Below are 11519 nucleotides of genomic sequence, written 5' to 3' on the forward strand. Positions count from 1 at the left end.
TAGTTATTTAATTGAGCAAATCTGTGGTGCGCCTCCATCTGGACTAATGTATCCCAACACGGAGACCTAACATACTCATTCCTGGTTCTCTGGTATCTCTCTCTGCTTTCTGGTGTTCTGTTATTCCGGAAGTTCCTCCACGCCCTTTTGTTCAGTTCCTTTGCTTCCATACATTCCCTATTATACCATGGATTCTTCTTTTGTTTCTCGGATTTTCCCCTTTGGGCAGGGATGAACCTGTTTACTGCCTCCTGGCACTTTTGGGTGACATAGTCCATCATATCTTGTACAGACTTAGCTCTGAGGTCTGTGTCCCAAGGTATTTCCCTTAGGAAACTTCTCATCTCATAATTCCCCTTTCCTTCCCCAGAAAGATATTTACATATATCTGCTTTGGAGGAAGTTCAACACCGGATGACCAAATTATCCCACAACTACGTCGACCAGCAACGGTTGAGGGCCGCGGGAATAACAACACAGCGAGCCGGGCATGACAGGGCGGATCTCATCGAAACGTTTAAAACACTGAGCAGCTTGGAGGATGTTGATGCAGACGACTTCTCTAAAATGTCAAATATAACAGATGGAAGGAACAACGGGTTCAAGCTCAACAAGCCACAATGCAAGACAAAAAACTGGAGATGCTTTTTCACCCACAGGGTTATAAACCCATGGAACCGCCTACCCGCCGAAGCTCTCGCTGCCAAGACATTACTGCAGTTCAAAATCCAGCTGGATAAAATCATCAGAAACAATGAGCGGGACCATTGACTAGGTTTACTATCCTCGTCCAGGCCACTAGAGACGTGCTGGTCAACAGGTAATTTCAGGTAAATATTCACGATCTTCCTGTCCCTTGACAAAACGAATGATTAAATTCAGTACGAGTTTGATATACTGTTAACATGAGAGACACCAAGGAGGGCCTGAGGATAACATAAGGAAGGCCCGAGGACGACTCGAGGAGGACCCCAGTACGACCCGAGGAGTGACCAGTGAGAGCATGAGGGAAGACCCCGGGCTCTTAAGAGTCGAGAGGAGTGAGGTGAATAATAAGGTATTCACTCTTCCTTGTCGTCCGTTGCTTCCTCCTCTCCTCTTCTTCGTCTCTTATTTCCCGCCACACTTTACCTACACAACTTCTTCCCCGCTCCTCTCCTCTTCCCCTTTCTCCTCCATCTGTCTTTCTTCTCCCTTTTTCCCTCTCCCCATCAAAATCCCTTGCACTCTGGTCCTTCCCTCTTCTACTCCTCCTCCGTCCTCCCTCCCTCCTTCTCTCTCTCTCTCTCTCTCTCTCTCTCTCTCTCTCTCTCTCTCTCTCTCTCTCTCTCTCTCTCTCTCTCTCTCTCTCTCTCTCTCTCTCCCCCTCCTCCCTCCTCCTCCCTCCCTCCCTCCCTCCCTCCCTCCCCCTCTTTCCTCCCCTCCCACTTTGTCCCTCCTTCCCTCTACTCCGTTAAAAGAAATTTAATTCAATATTTCACGAAAATTCGGCTTGTAAGACAACTGTAAATATATATATATATATATATATATATATATATATATATATATATATATATATATATATATATATATAATGTATGTATGTATAATATTGTCCCCGTCAGAACGCGGAGAATACAATACTTGTAATTATTAAAATATGAGAGGCAGGAATATGTATGTCCTGCAGGTAGGAAGAGCGGTGAGGTGGTTACCCTCTCAAGCACACTTAATAATTACATATTCTTGAGTGGAATGAGTGGGAGGGGCCGGGGTCAAGGCCTGGGATGGTTGGGATGGGGGATGGGAGTTAAGAAGGGACGAGGCTGGGATGGGGTGGGGCCAAGATGGAGAAGCCAATAAATGTAGGATGAAGGTGTTTCCCATATCCTTGGCGGATACGTGACCGACCCACGCCTACCCTCCCATCCTTCCCCATCCCCTCCTATCCTCCCCCCACCTTTCATCACCCAGTCATCCTCCTATCCCGCCTCCCCCTCCCATCCTTCCCCATCCCCTCCTATCCTCCCCCCCCCCACCTTTCATCACCCAGTCATCCTCCTATCCCTTCATAATCTTGCTCCGTCTGTGCCATAATATATCTAATATATTATGTCATTATATATTATTATTAATTAATATATCTAATTGTGTCTAATATATCCTTAGCTTTCTTCACTTACATTTGTCCTATTTTCTTTCACCTGGTCTCTTTCTTCGTCAAGTTTGGAAGGGATGATTTCGGGGCTTAGCGTCCTCGCGGCCCGGTTTTCGACCAGGCCTCCTTTTTTGTTACACATCCCCAAGAAGCAGCCCGTAGCAGCTCTCTAACTCCCAGGTACCTGTTTACTGCTAGGGAGAACAGGGGGCATCAGGGTGAAAGAAACTCTGCCCATTTGTTTCCGCCTCCACCGCGGATCGAACCCAGAACCCCAGGACTACGAATCCGACGCGCTGTCCGCTCAGCCGTCAGGCCCTGTAGAGCGCGTTTGTCTATTAGTTTTATCCTCTTTTATTTTTTTTTAACTTGAGTGGATTACACAACGGAATATTAATCCTTGTTGTTGTTTGCGTTCTTGTTAGTGTTTATATATGCTTCCGCTCCTCGTTTTCTATTCTAGTGTGGTCAGGAAATAATAATGAGACTTAGAGCCGTGATGTATGTTGATGGTACACACGTACCGTCAAGATGACGGTCACGGTACACACGTACCGTCAAGATAACGGCCACGGTACACACGTACCGTTAAGATAACGTGACACTAAACACGAGTCATACTGATGACATGACACTACACACGAGTCATACTGATGACATGACACTAAACACGTGTCATACTGATGACATGACACTAAACACGTGTCATACTGATGACATGACACTAAACACGAGTCATACTGATGACATGACACTAAACACAAGTCATACTGAGGACATGACACTAAACACAAGTCATACTGAGGACATACTGGGAAACACGATTACTGTAAATGAGTCAGTTGGTAGTTTAGTGCCCTTGTTACTGGTGGGAACGGCCAAGTTGTACCTTGTTTAGCTTAGTTCATTTATTATGCACCCCATACCCTTGGTGTGGGCGGCGGTGGCGGCGGAAAGGGTTACAGAGGCACATAATGGGCTCAGGGACTGAACCTCATAGTTCATTTAGCTAAGCAAGGGACAGTCTTGATGAGCTAATTATAACATTACACTCATGGTCACATGGATCATCCTTGTGTGGTGTGGCACTGATAATGACCACCACACCTGTCCAGGGGCAGGTGTGGCAGGCCCCCGGCCTCCTGGGCACTCTCCGTACTGCCTGCTGCCATCACCAACAGTGTGGTTGATAATGGAGGGAAGAAATAGATGCTGAAATCAACAGCCGAGTTCTGGAGACAAGTGAGCAATGAATCACTCATATGCGACCAGGATCTTGGGTTACGAAATAACCGACTTTTAAAAAATATTGTCTCCTTTTTGTATCATTTAATAGCTTTTGGATTTCAAAACTTGATGTGATGAAAGGACGCCCATGATCTTTTGCTTCGTATACAAGTAAACATTTTTATTTGACGTTTAAGAAGAATTTGTTCGACTTAAGTACATGGGAATGTCTGTGAAATACTTTTCCCATCTTTAAAGTGTTGTAATATATGGACCATTGACTAGTATTTATCTGAAAAGTTATTAATTTTTTAATGACGGCATTATTTTAAAATGTATTTTTTATTGTATGTATTTAAAGTTATTTTAGATTTTACATTTGTTGCTAACCGGAGCCGGTCGGCCGAGCGGACAGCACACTGGACTTGTGATCCTGTGGTCCTGGGTTCGATCCCAGACGCCGGCGAGAAACAATGGGCAGAGTTTCTTTCACCCTATGCCCCTGTTACCTAGCAGTAAAATAGGTACCTGGGTGTTAGTCAACTGTCACGGGCTGCTTCCTGGGGTGGAGGCCTGGTCGAGGACCGGGCCGCGGGGACACTAAAAGCCCCGAAATCATCTCAAGATAACCTCAAGATAACCTAATGCTATTCTTAAGAACATTATACAAGTGTTTAAAGTGTGTTTTTGGATGTTATTAAATTCGTGAATTATAGGTTTGAATTATAGACATTCCTGACAAAAATTAGTTTTTTTAAGTATTAAATGTGAATCTGAGATTTTCATAACGCAAAAAAGTTATAGACATGTCATTGCACTTGTTTGATGTTCTTGACAAGAACACTGTATAGACCTTTGACAGTAAACTCATAACCTTTGATCGTAGATTGTATAACCCTTTGACCTTTGACTGTGAATTTAACTTCACTGCCAGAGATAAAATTGACTAGAATTTCCACACACACATTCACGCAAAACAAAAACTAATTCTTTCGCTCTTCTCTACCAATTTTTTTTTCATGTTTCTCTGGAACAAAGGAAGAGGTAGGCGCGGGCACATTTCTCACGAAAATCACATCTCATCTGGTGAGTCGTGATAGAGAAAGGAGATACCTTTTAAAATGCCTCGTGACATGAACTTTGTTGCGTTCTTGACAAATATCCTGTTTTTATTCCGCTTGATCAACTTACACTAAAAAGTTAAAAAAAAATATTTAATTTATTTTGAACACGGTAAAAAAATAAAACCACTTTTTTTCTGATTACAGAATGAAGACCCGAATAACTGTCAGGGAAGACAGTTGTCTTACAGCCCGTAAGACAAACTTACGGGCTGTAACTTTGTGCAATTGTTTAAGTTCTCATGATGTTGTATCAAGTATTATTAATGAATAAGACATTTATTACCATGTGAGGGAACTACTCAGGTAGTTCCTCATCCATTAGCGCCTCATCCAATCGTCTCATCCAATCGCCTCATCCATTAGCGCGCCGCAGTGATGGCTTGTATGAGTTGAGTGACACTGGATCACTGTGAGCCAATGTTGTGTACACTTGTGTGGTGAGTGAACAACTGGGTGAATACAGGGTTATCCATCATCCTGTACTGCTCGTAGGTACGTAATTACCTTTTAATTACGTACAAAAATTAGGATAATTAGCTGTTTGGGGTCGTAAGATAGAGTGGTGGTTGTTGAAGACCCAGCCCGTCCACCAGCCCGTCCACCAGCCCGTCCTCCAGCCCGTCCTCCAGCCCGTCCACCAGCCCGTCCTCCCGACCGTCCACCAGCCCGTCCACCAGCCCGTCCACCAGCCCGTCCACAACCCGTCCACCTGCTACGGCCAAAAAATGCTGTAATTTGAAAAAAATAATTGAAAATAAATTTTGGATTTGATTTTTTTCCGAAACAGCAAGTTAAGGGTCGGGTGGCAGGTTAGGAGGACAGGATGGTCTCCTAAGGTTCTCAAAACGCCATGAAAACCGTAAATTGAAAGTTTCCTCTCCTAACCTAACAGCCTAAGCCAGATAGGACCCAAAACAGAAAACGGGGCAGTAGGTCACTTTCGCTAGCTGATTTAATTTTAAATTACGTCCTTTTTTTTAGCCTGAGTGCGCATACGATGTTGTTAAAGATTTGCTACCTGGAACAAAGTTCCAAGTAGCACAGGCTATGGTGAGCCCGTAGTGCCTTAGGCTTGCGCATACGAGCGAAAAGCGACGTAATATATTAGAGGACGGGTTGGTTCACCACCTCCCGTGACTGACGTAACCTAACCCAAGTACCCACCAAGAGAAAACGGTATGTCACGTCCGCTTTTGCGAGCCGCTGTGATGTTTAGCACATCAATTTTTGGCCGTAGGTAATTTATAAACCTACACCATTTATACACCCGCCTCCCCCCTCCCTTCCCCGGCTATTAAGCCGAATATGAAATCCAGAGGAAGGTGGTGGGTTGACTTTTTTCTCTCGGGGGAAATTCCTGCCTGAGCCTTGACCCTACGGCTGCCAGGAACCTACTCCGGATAACAGTGTTCCTCTCTCTCGTACACGGGCTCCGCAGCCTGTCCTCTCCAGTTGGCACAACGGGCGAGAAATGGTGTACTAAGCCATCCCTGAATGTTCGTGAGCCGCTTTGTTTTGTAGATCATAATATGTCCGTTGGGGATTTTGACGTCAAAATGCGATGTATTGTTGGTGGTGGGGAGATGTTGTTATTCCCACCGCTGTGCTACGGGGGGGGGGAGGTCGACGGTTCACAACATTGATTTTCAAATTCAAATCGAAAGAAAAATTCGGTGGTTGTGTTACAGGCCGCGTGCAGTGGCTCGAATTACCTACATTCCTTCAGCCATCACTGCTCCCTCCCCCCTCAGCCATCACTGCTCCCTCCCCCTCCCCCCTTCCCCAACACCTGTTGCCTCTCTATCCCTTCAGTAGTGTTGACCGTGTTCGCGCCTCTCCATGTGATCTATCCTCTTAGCTCCCTTAACTGGAAGCTGTAAGGCTGGGCTACCAGTCCTCCCACCATCTATCCAGCTAAGCATCACTGATCGTAGGGTCAGGCTTCAGCTCTTGGGCCCTATCTCGCGCCTTTTTGTTGAGGAATAGTTGTTTTCAACGTAATGTAAATAGGAAGAACTTGTCATTTTTTTTTTAATTTTTTTCTACCGCAGACGTGGCTTGACATTTACAATGCTAACCAGCATATATGCATTTTTTTCTGTCCTACATAAACAGTGTTCGATATGTATTTTTACAGTGTCATTAGTGTGCGTTTACAAGATGAAATGCAATTCTGACCAGCTTCCACACATCCTGTATACACACATACACAAACACACACACACACACATACACACATACATACATACATACACACATACACACACACACACACACACGCACAAGGGGACACAGATGGAAACTGAGTGCCCAAATGAGCCACAGAGATATTAGAAAGAACTTTTTTAGTGTCAGAGTGGTTGACAAATGGAATGCACTAGGAAGTAATGTGGTGGAGGCTGACTCCATACACAGTTTCAAGTGTAGATATGATAGAGCCCAGTAGGCTCAGGAATCTGTACACCTGTTGATTGACGGTTGAGAGGCGGGACCAAAGAGTCAGAGCTCAACCCCCGCAAGCACAATTAGGTGAGTACATACATACAGGTGACTGCCCTGTTAAGAGCTGCATCGTTACATCTCAATTGCTGGTCGACGCGATCATTACCTTTGAACTTAATCTTGCAATTTTTTTCCATCGATTTTGCAGTTCATTAGGAGAGTTATACATTAATATTTGTGCTGTTGTTTCTAATAGAACATGATAGTATCATCCCGTCTAGAGCACATGATAGAGTATGATACTGTCTAGAGCACATGATAGAGTATCATCCTGTCTAGAGCACATGATAGAGTATGATACTGTCTAGAGCACATGATAGAGTATCATCCTGTCTAGAGCACATGATAGAGTATCATCCCGTCTAGAGCACATGATAGAGTATCATCCCGTCTAGAGCACATGATAGAGTATCATCCCGTCTAGAGCACATGATAGAGTATCATCCCGTCTAGAGCACATGATAGAGCTTCTCCTGTCTACTCCAGCCTGTCTATCGTAGGCCCCTGCCATGACTGTCAGTAATAATGACAGGTCTCGGTAATGTAATGTATTACATTACATGTAATAAGGTAATGTATTACATAAGACAGTAAAGTAATAAGACAGGTCTACGCACGAGGACTTCCCGCCTCTGTCCTCAACAATATTGTCGTGTCTACGTCATCGGGTCGGGCCCCAGCTCCTCATACTCGGCTCCAGCACAACCACGGAGCCCTGAATAGGCGTTCTCCTGCACAGTCTATTCAGGCTAGTGGTCACACAGGCCTTGCGTTACCTCCTAGTTACCTTGCGTTACCTCCTAGTTACCTTGCGTTACCTTGCCTCTGTCATATTCTCCTAGATTAGCTTTCAACTACTTCCTTAATGTCTTGTGGTGCAGGAGGTGGCGCGGGAGGTGAGGGCTGAGTGTGTAAGTTGGCGTCTCGGCAGCACAGGGATACACAGAGCTGAGGACGAGGTTGGACAGCTGAGGTTGCAGGCTCCTGCTTATTTGAGAGCTTGATCACTGGGTATTGTGGTGGCATTAGCCGGAGCGAGGCGGCCATGGGGTGAGGAGGGGTGAGGGGGTGAGGAGGGGTGATCACTCCAATTATCGCTAATGGTGAGGCTAACCAGCAGTGCCAGCAGGCAGAGACCGCTTTCCCCCGCCTCCACCTGCTTACCTACTTGACAGTGTGTCTACCTTAGTGGGCCTACCTGGCAGTGAATACTAGAGAGTGAAGTTTTACTCTTTGTTTCCCTCCACTCCCCCCCCTCCCCCCCCCCTCCCCCCCTCCCCCCCCCCCTCCCCCCCTCCCCTAGTGTGTTGCTCACTTTCCTGGCGTGCAAGTAGAAGCTGGTGCTGTAACCGTCTGGAATACAGTGTTGTGTGTTACACTAGTGTTCTACACTGTGTTCTTACGTTATGTGTTCTGTACAAAATTGTACTCTCCTGAATTCTGAAATTGTGATGCACTGTATTGTACAAATATGAAATCTAAAGCTGTTGCAGGCACTGTGCTGTACTCTGTTGTATTATTATACCAGCTGTACCCTGCCACGCGTTGCTGTACCCTGCCACACGTTGCTGTACCCTGCCACACGTTGCTGTACCCTGCCACACGTTGCTGTACCCTGCCACACGTTGCTGTACCCTGCCACACGTTGCTGTACCCTGCCACACGTTGCTGTACCCTGCCACACGTTGCTGTACCCTGCCACACGTTGCTGTACCCTGCCACACGTTGCTGTACCCTGCCACACGTTGCTGTACCCTGCCACACGTTGCTGTACCCTGCCACACGTTGCTGTACCCTGCCACACGTTGCTGTACCCTGCCACACGTTGCTGTACCCTGTCACACGTTGCTGTACCCTGCCACACGTTGCTGTACCCTGCCACACGTTGCTGTACCCTGTCACACGTTGCTGTACCCTGCCACACGTTGCTGTGGCTCAGCAACGTGTGTGCGTTGCTGAGTCACAGCAACCTTCCCTTGTCTCCCAGTCCTCCCACCATCCCCCACTCCAGCATCCCCCTCGTCATCCTAACCATTCCCCACTCAACTGTCCCCTCATCCTCCCCACCATTCTCCTTTCCCGTCCCCTCGTCCCCAATTTCCCCGTCCCCTCGTCCTCCCCACCATTACCCCCTCCCCTGTCCCCTTGTCCTCCCCACCATTACCCCTTCCCCCGTCCCCTCGTCCTCTCCACCATTACCCCCTCCCCTGTCCCCTTGTCCTCCCCACCATTACCCCCTCTTCTGTCCCCTTGTCCTCCCCACCATTACCCCTTCCCCTGTCCCCTTGTCCTCCCCACCATTACCCCCTCCCCTGTCCCCTTGTCCTCCCCACCATTACCCCTTCCCCTGTCCCCTCGTCCTCCCCACCATTACCCCTTCCCCTGTCCCCTTGTCATCCCCACCATTACCCCTTCCCCTGTCCCCTCGTCCTCCCCACCATTCCCCACTCCCTTGTCCAATGCATTCCCAAATGATCTGATGTTCCCATCAGAAAATTGGGAACATCAAATGATCTGATGTTTCCATCACTGAAATATAAGTAAAAATATTAAAAAACTAAGCTAAATGAAAAAATTATAAAATAAACTATACTCACAAAATGAACGGTATGGTAAACAACACAGCTCAATTCCAAGGCAATATCACACAAAATAATTAAATCAAAATGAAAATGGATCGAAATCTATGAAAATCCCATTTATCAGTTAAATCGGAAACATTGAAATGGAATCATAACATATTTAGTATAGCGTGTGTTGTTCTTACGTGCAACAGATTCCGCTGTTTTTTTTTTTATAGCATGTTTTTACCTGTCACAGGTGTGGCATCTATTCTTATATCCACGAAATGAACGATATAGTAAGGAACACAGCTCAATTCCAACGCAATGTCACACAAAATAATTAAATCAAAATGAAAATAAGTCGAAATCTATGAAAATTCTATTTATCAATACAATTGGAAACATTGGAAAGGATTCCTAACATAGTTACTATGTTGCTATTACGTGCAACAGATGGCGCTGTTTTCAAAAAACATGTTTTTACCCATCACACGTGTGGCATTTTTATTGTAGGTATATAAAAACACGCGCATATTTAAATTGAACATTGTGTCAAAATTTCATAGCAATCGGTGAAGAACTTTCGGAGATTACAGAATGTGTTGCTCTTACGCCCAACAGATGGCGCTGTTTTTCAAAAAAAGAATGTTTTTTCCTGTCACAGGTGAGGCATGTATATAGAAGGTATATAAAAACACGCGCCTATTCGAATCCAACATTGTGTCAAAATTTCAAAGCTATCGGTAAAGAGATTTCGAAGCTTTCCCTTACATGAAAAACACAGTGTCTCAAAAAAGCATGTTTTTCCCCGTCACAGACGTGACATTTATATAGTAGGTATATAAAAACCCGCTCGGAGGCGAATGGAACGTTGTGTGAAAATTTCAAAACAATCGGTGAAGAACTTTTGATTACAATGTGTGTTGCTCTTACGTCCAACAGATGGCGCTGTTTAAAAAAAAAAACATGTTTTTTCCTGTCACAGGTGAGGCATGTATATAGTAGGTATATAAAAACCCGCTCGGAGGCGAATGGAACGTTGTGTGAAAATTTCAAAACAATCGGTGAAGAACTTTCGGAGATTAGCTATTTTGAACAAACGAACATTTACATTTTTATTTATATAGACTTGTGGCACTGTACTTTAATCTCTTGTAATATAATGCTTTGTTTATATTTTGTACTATGTGGTACTGTCATGCTCAGTATGTGGCAGTACTGGGTTAAACACTATGTGGTACTGTCATGCTCAGTATGTGGCAGTACTGGGTTAAACACTATGTGGTACTGTCATGCTCAGTATGTGGCAGTACTGGGTTAAACACGTGTATGAGACGTGTACGAGACGTGTACGAGACGTGTACGAGACGTGTATGGTGGTCCCGGGGGTGATACCGGGGTGGACTGGTGTCTCTCGGCTCCACCCGTACACTCTGCTTCAGTCAATGATTGTTTATACATGATTAACTGTACACTGTACTTACGATGACGAAGATACAGTTGTAATGGCTTTGGTTAGATAATAGTTAATAGGATTTTTTTATCGTCTAAACAAACTTATCAGTTGTCCTGCTCTGCTTGAACCATTATTCTAACAAGGATGTTTGGGTGATGGTGATCAACAAAATTATTACAGGGATTTTGTTGCTTCCTTCCATGTGAAGGAATCATTTGATCATCTTAGCATCAAAGACGTTGATAACATCTTCGTACATATACAAACCTAACACGAGCCCCTCTGGCCAGAACCTGTTCAGTCTCTTCACTTCTCACAAGTCTTCAACATCAATCACAAGTTAAGAAAACACTCGAGTGAAAAATTTTCTGAAGGAGAGAGAACAGGAGGAGGAGAAGAGGCAGCAACACCTGGATAAGGGGAGACAGGATAATTAGGGAAGACAGGAATTTGGAAAATATAAAATGTAGATCATGATTCTGATGAAGATAAGGGGGGGGGGGTTA

The 11519-nt window shown here is 45.2% G+C and overlaps 1 protein-coding gene across 1 annotated transcript; it reads left to right on the forward strand.

Moving 5' to 3' along the window:
* The first annotated feature begins 414 nt into the window (after positions 1-414).
* On the forward strand, positions 415-771 carry LOC138359555 (uncharacterized). The gene has a single exon (XM_069318900.1). It carries the CDS (start codon positions 415-417, stop codon positions 769-771), a length of 357 nt encoding a protein of 118 aa, XP_069175001.1.
* The last annotated feature ends 10748 nt before the right edge of the window (positions 772-11519 follow it).

Source organism: Procambarus clarkii, chromosome 91 (genome assembly GCF_040958095.1).
Source record: "Procambarus clarkii isolate CNS0578487 chromosome 91, FALCON_Pclarkii_2.0, whole genome shotgun sequence".
In the NCBI taxonomy this organism is placed as follows: Eukaryota; Metazoa; Arthropoda; class Malacostraca; order Decapoda; family Cambaridae; genus Procambarus; species Procambarus clarkii.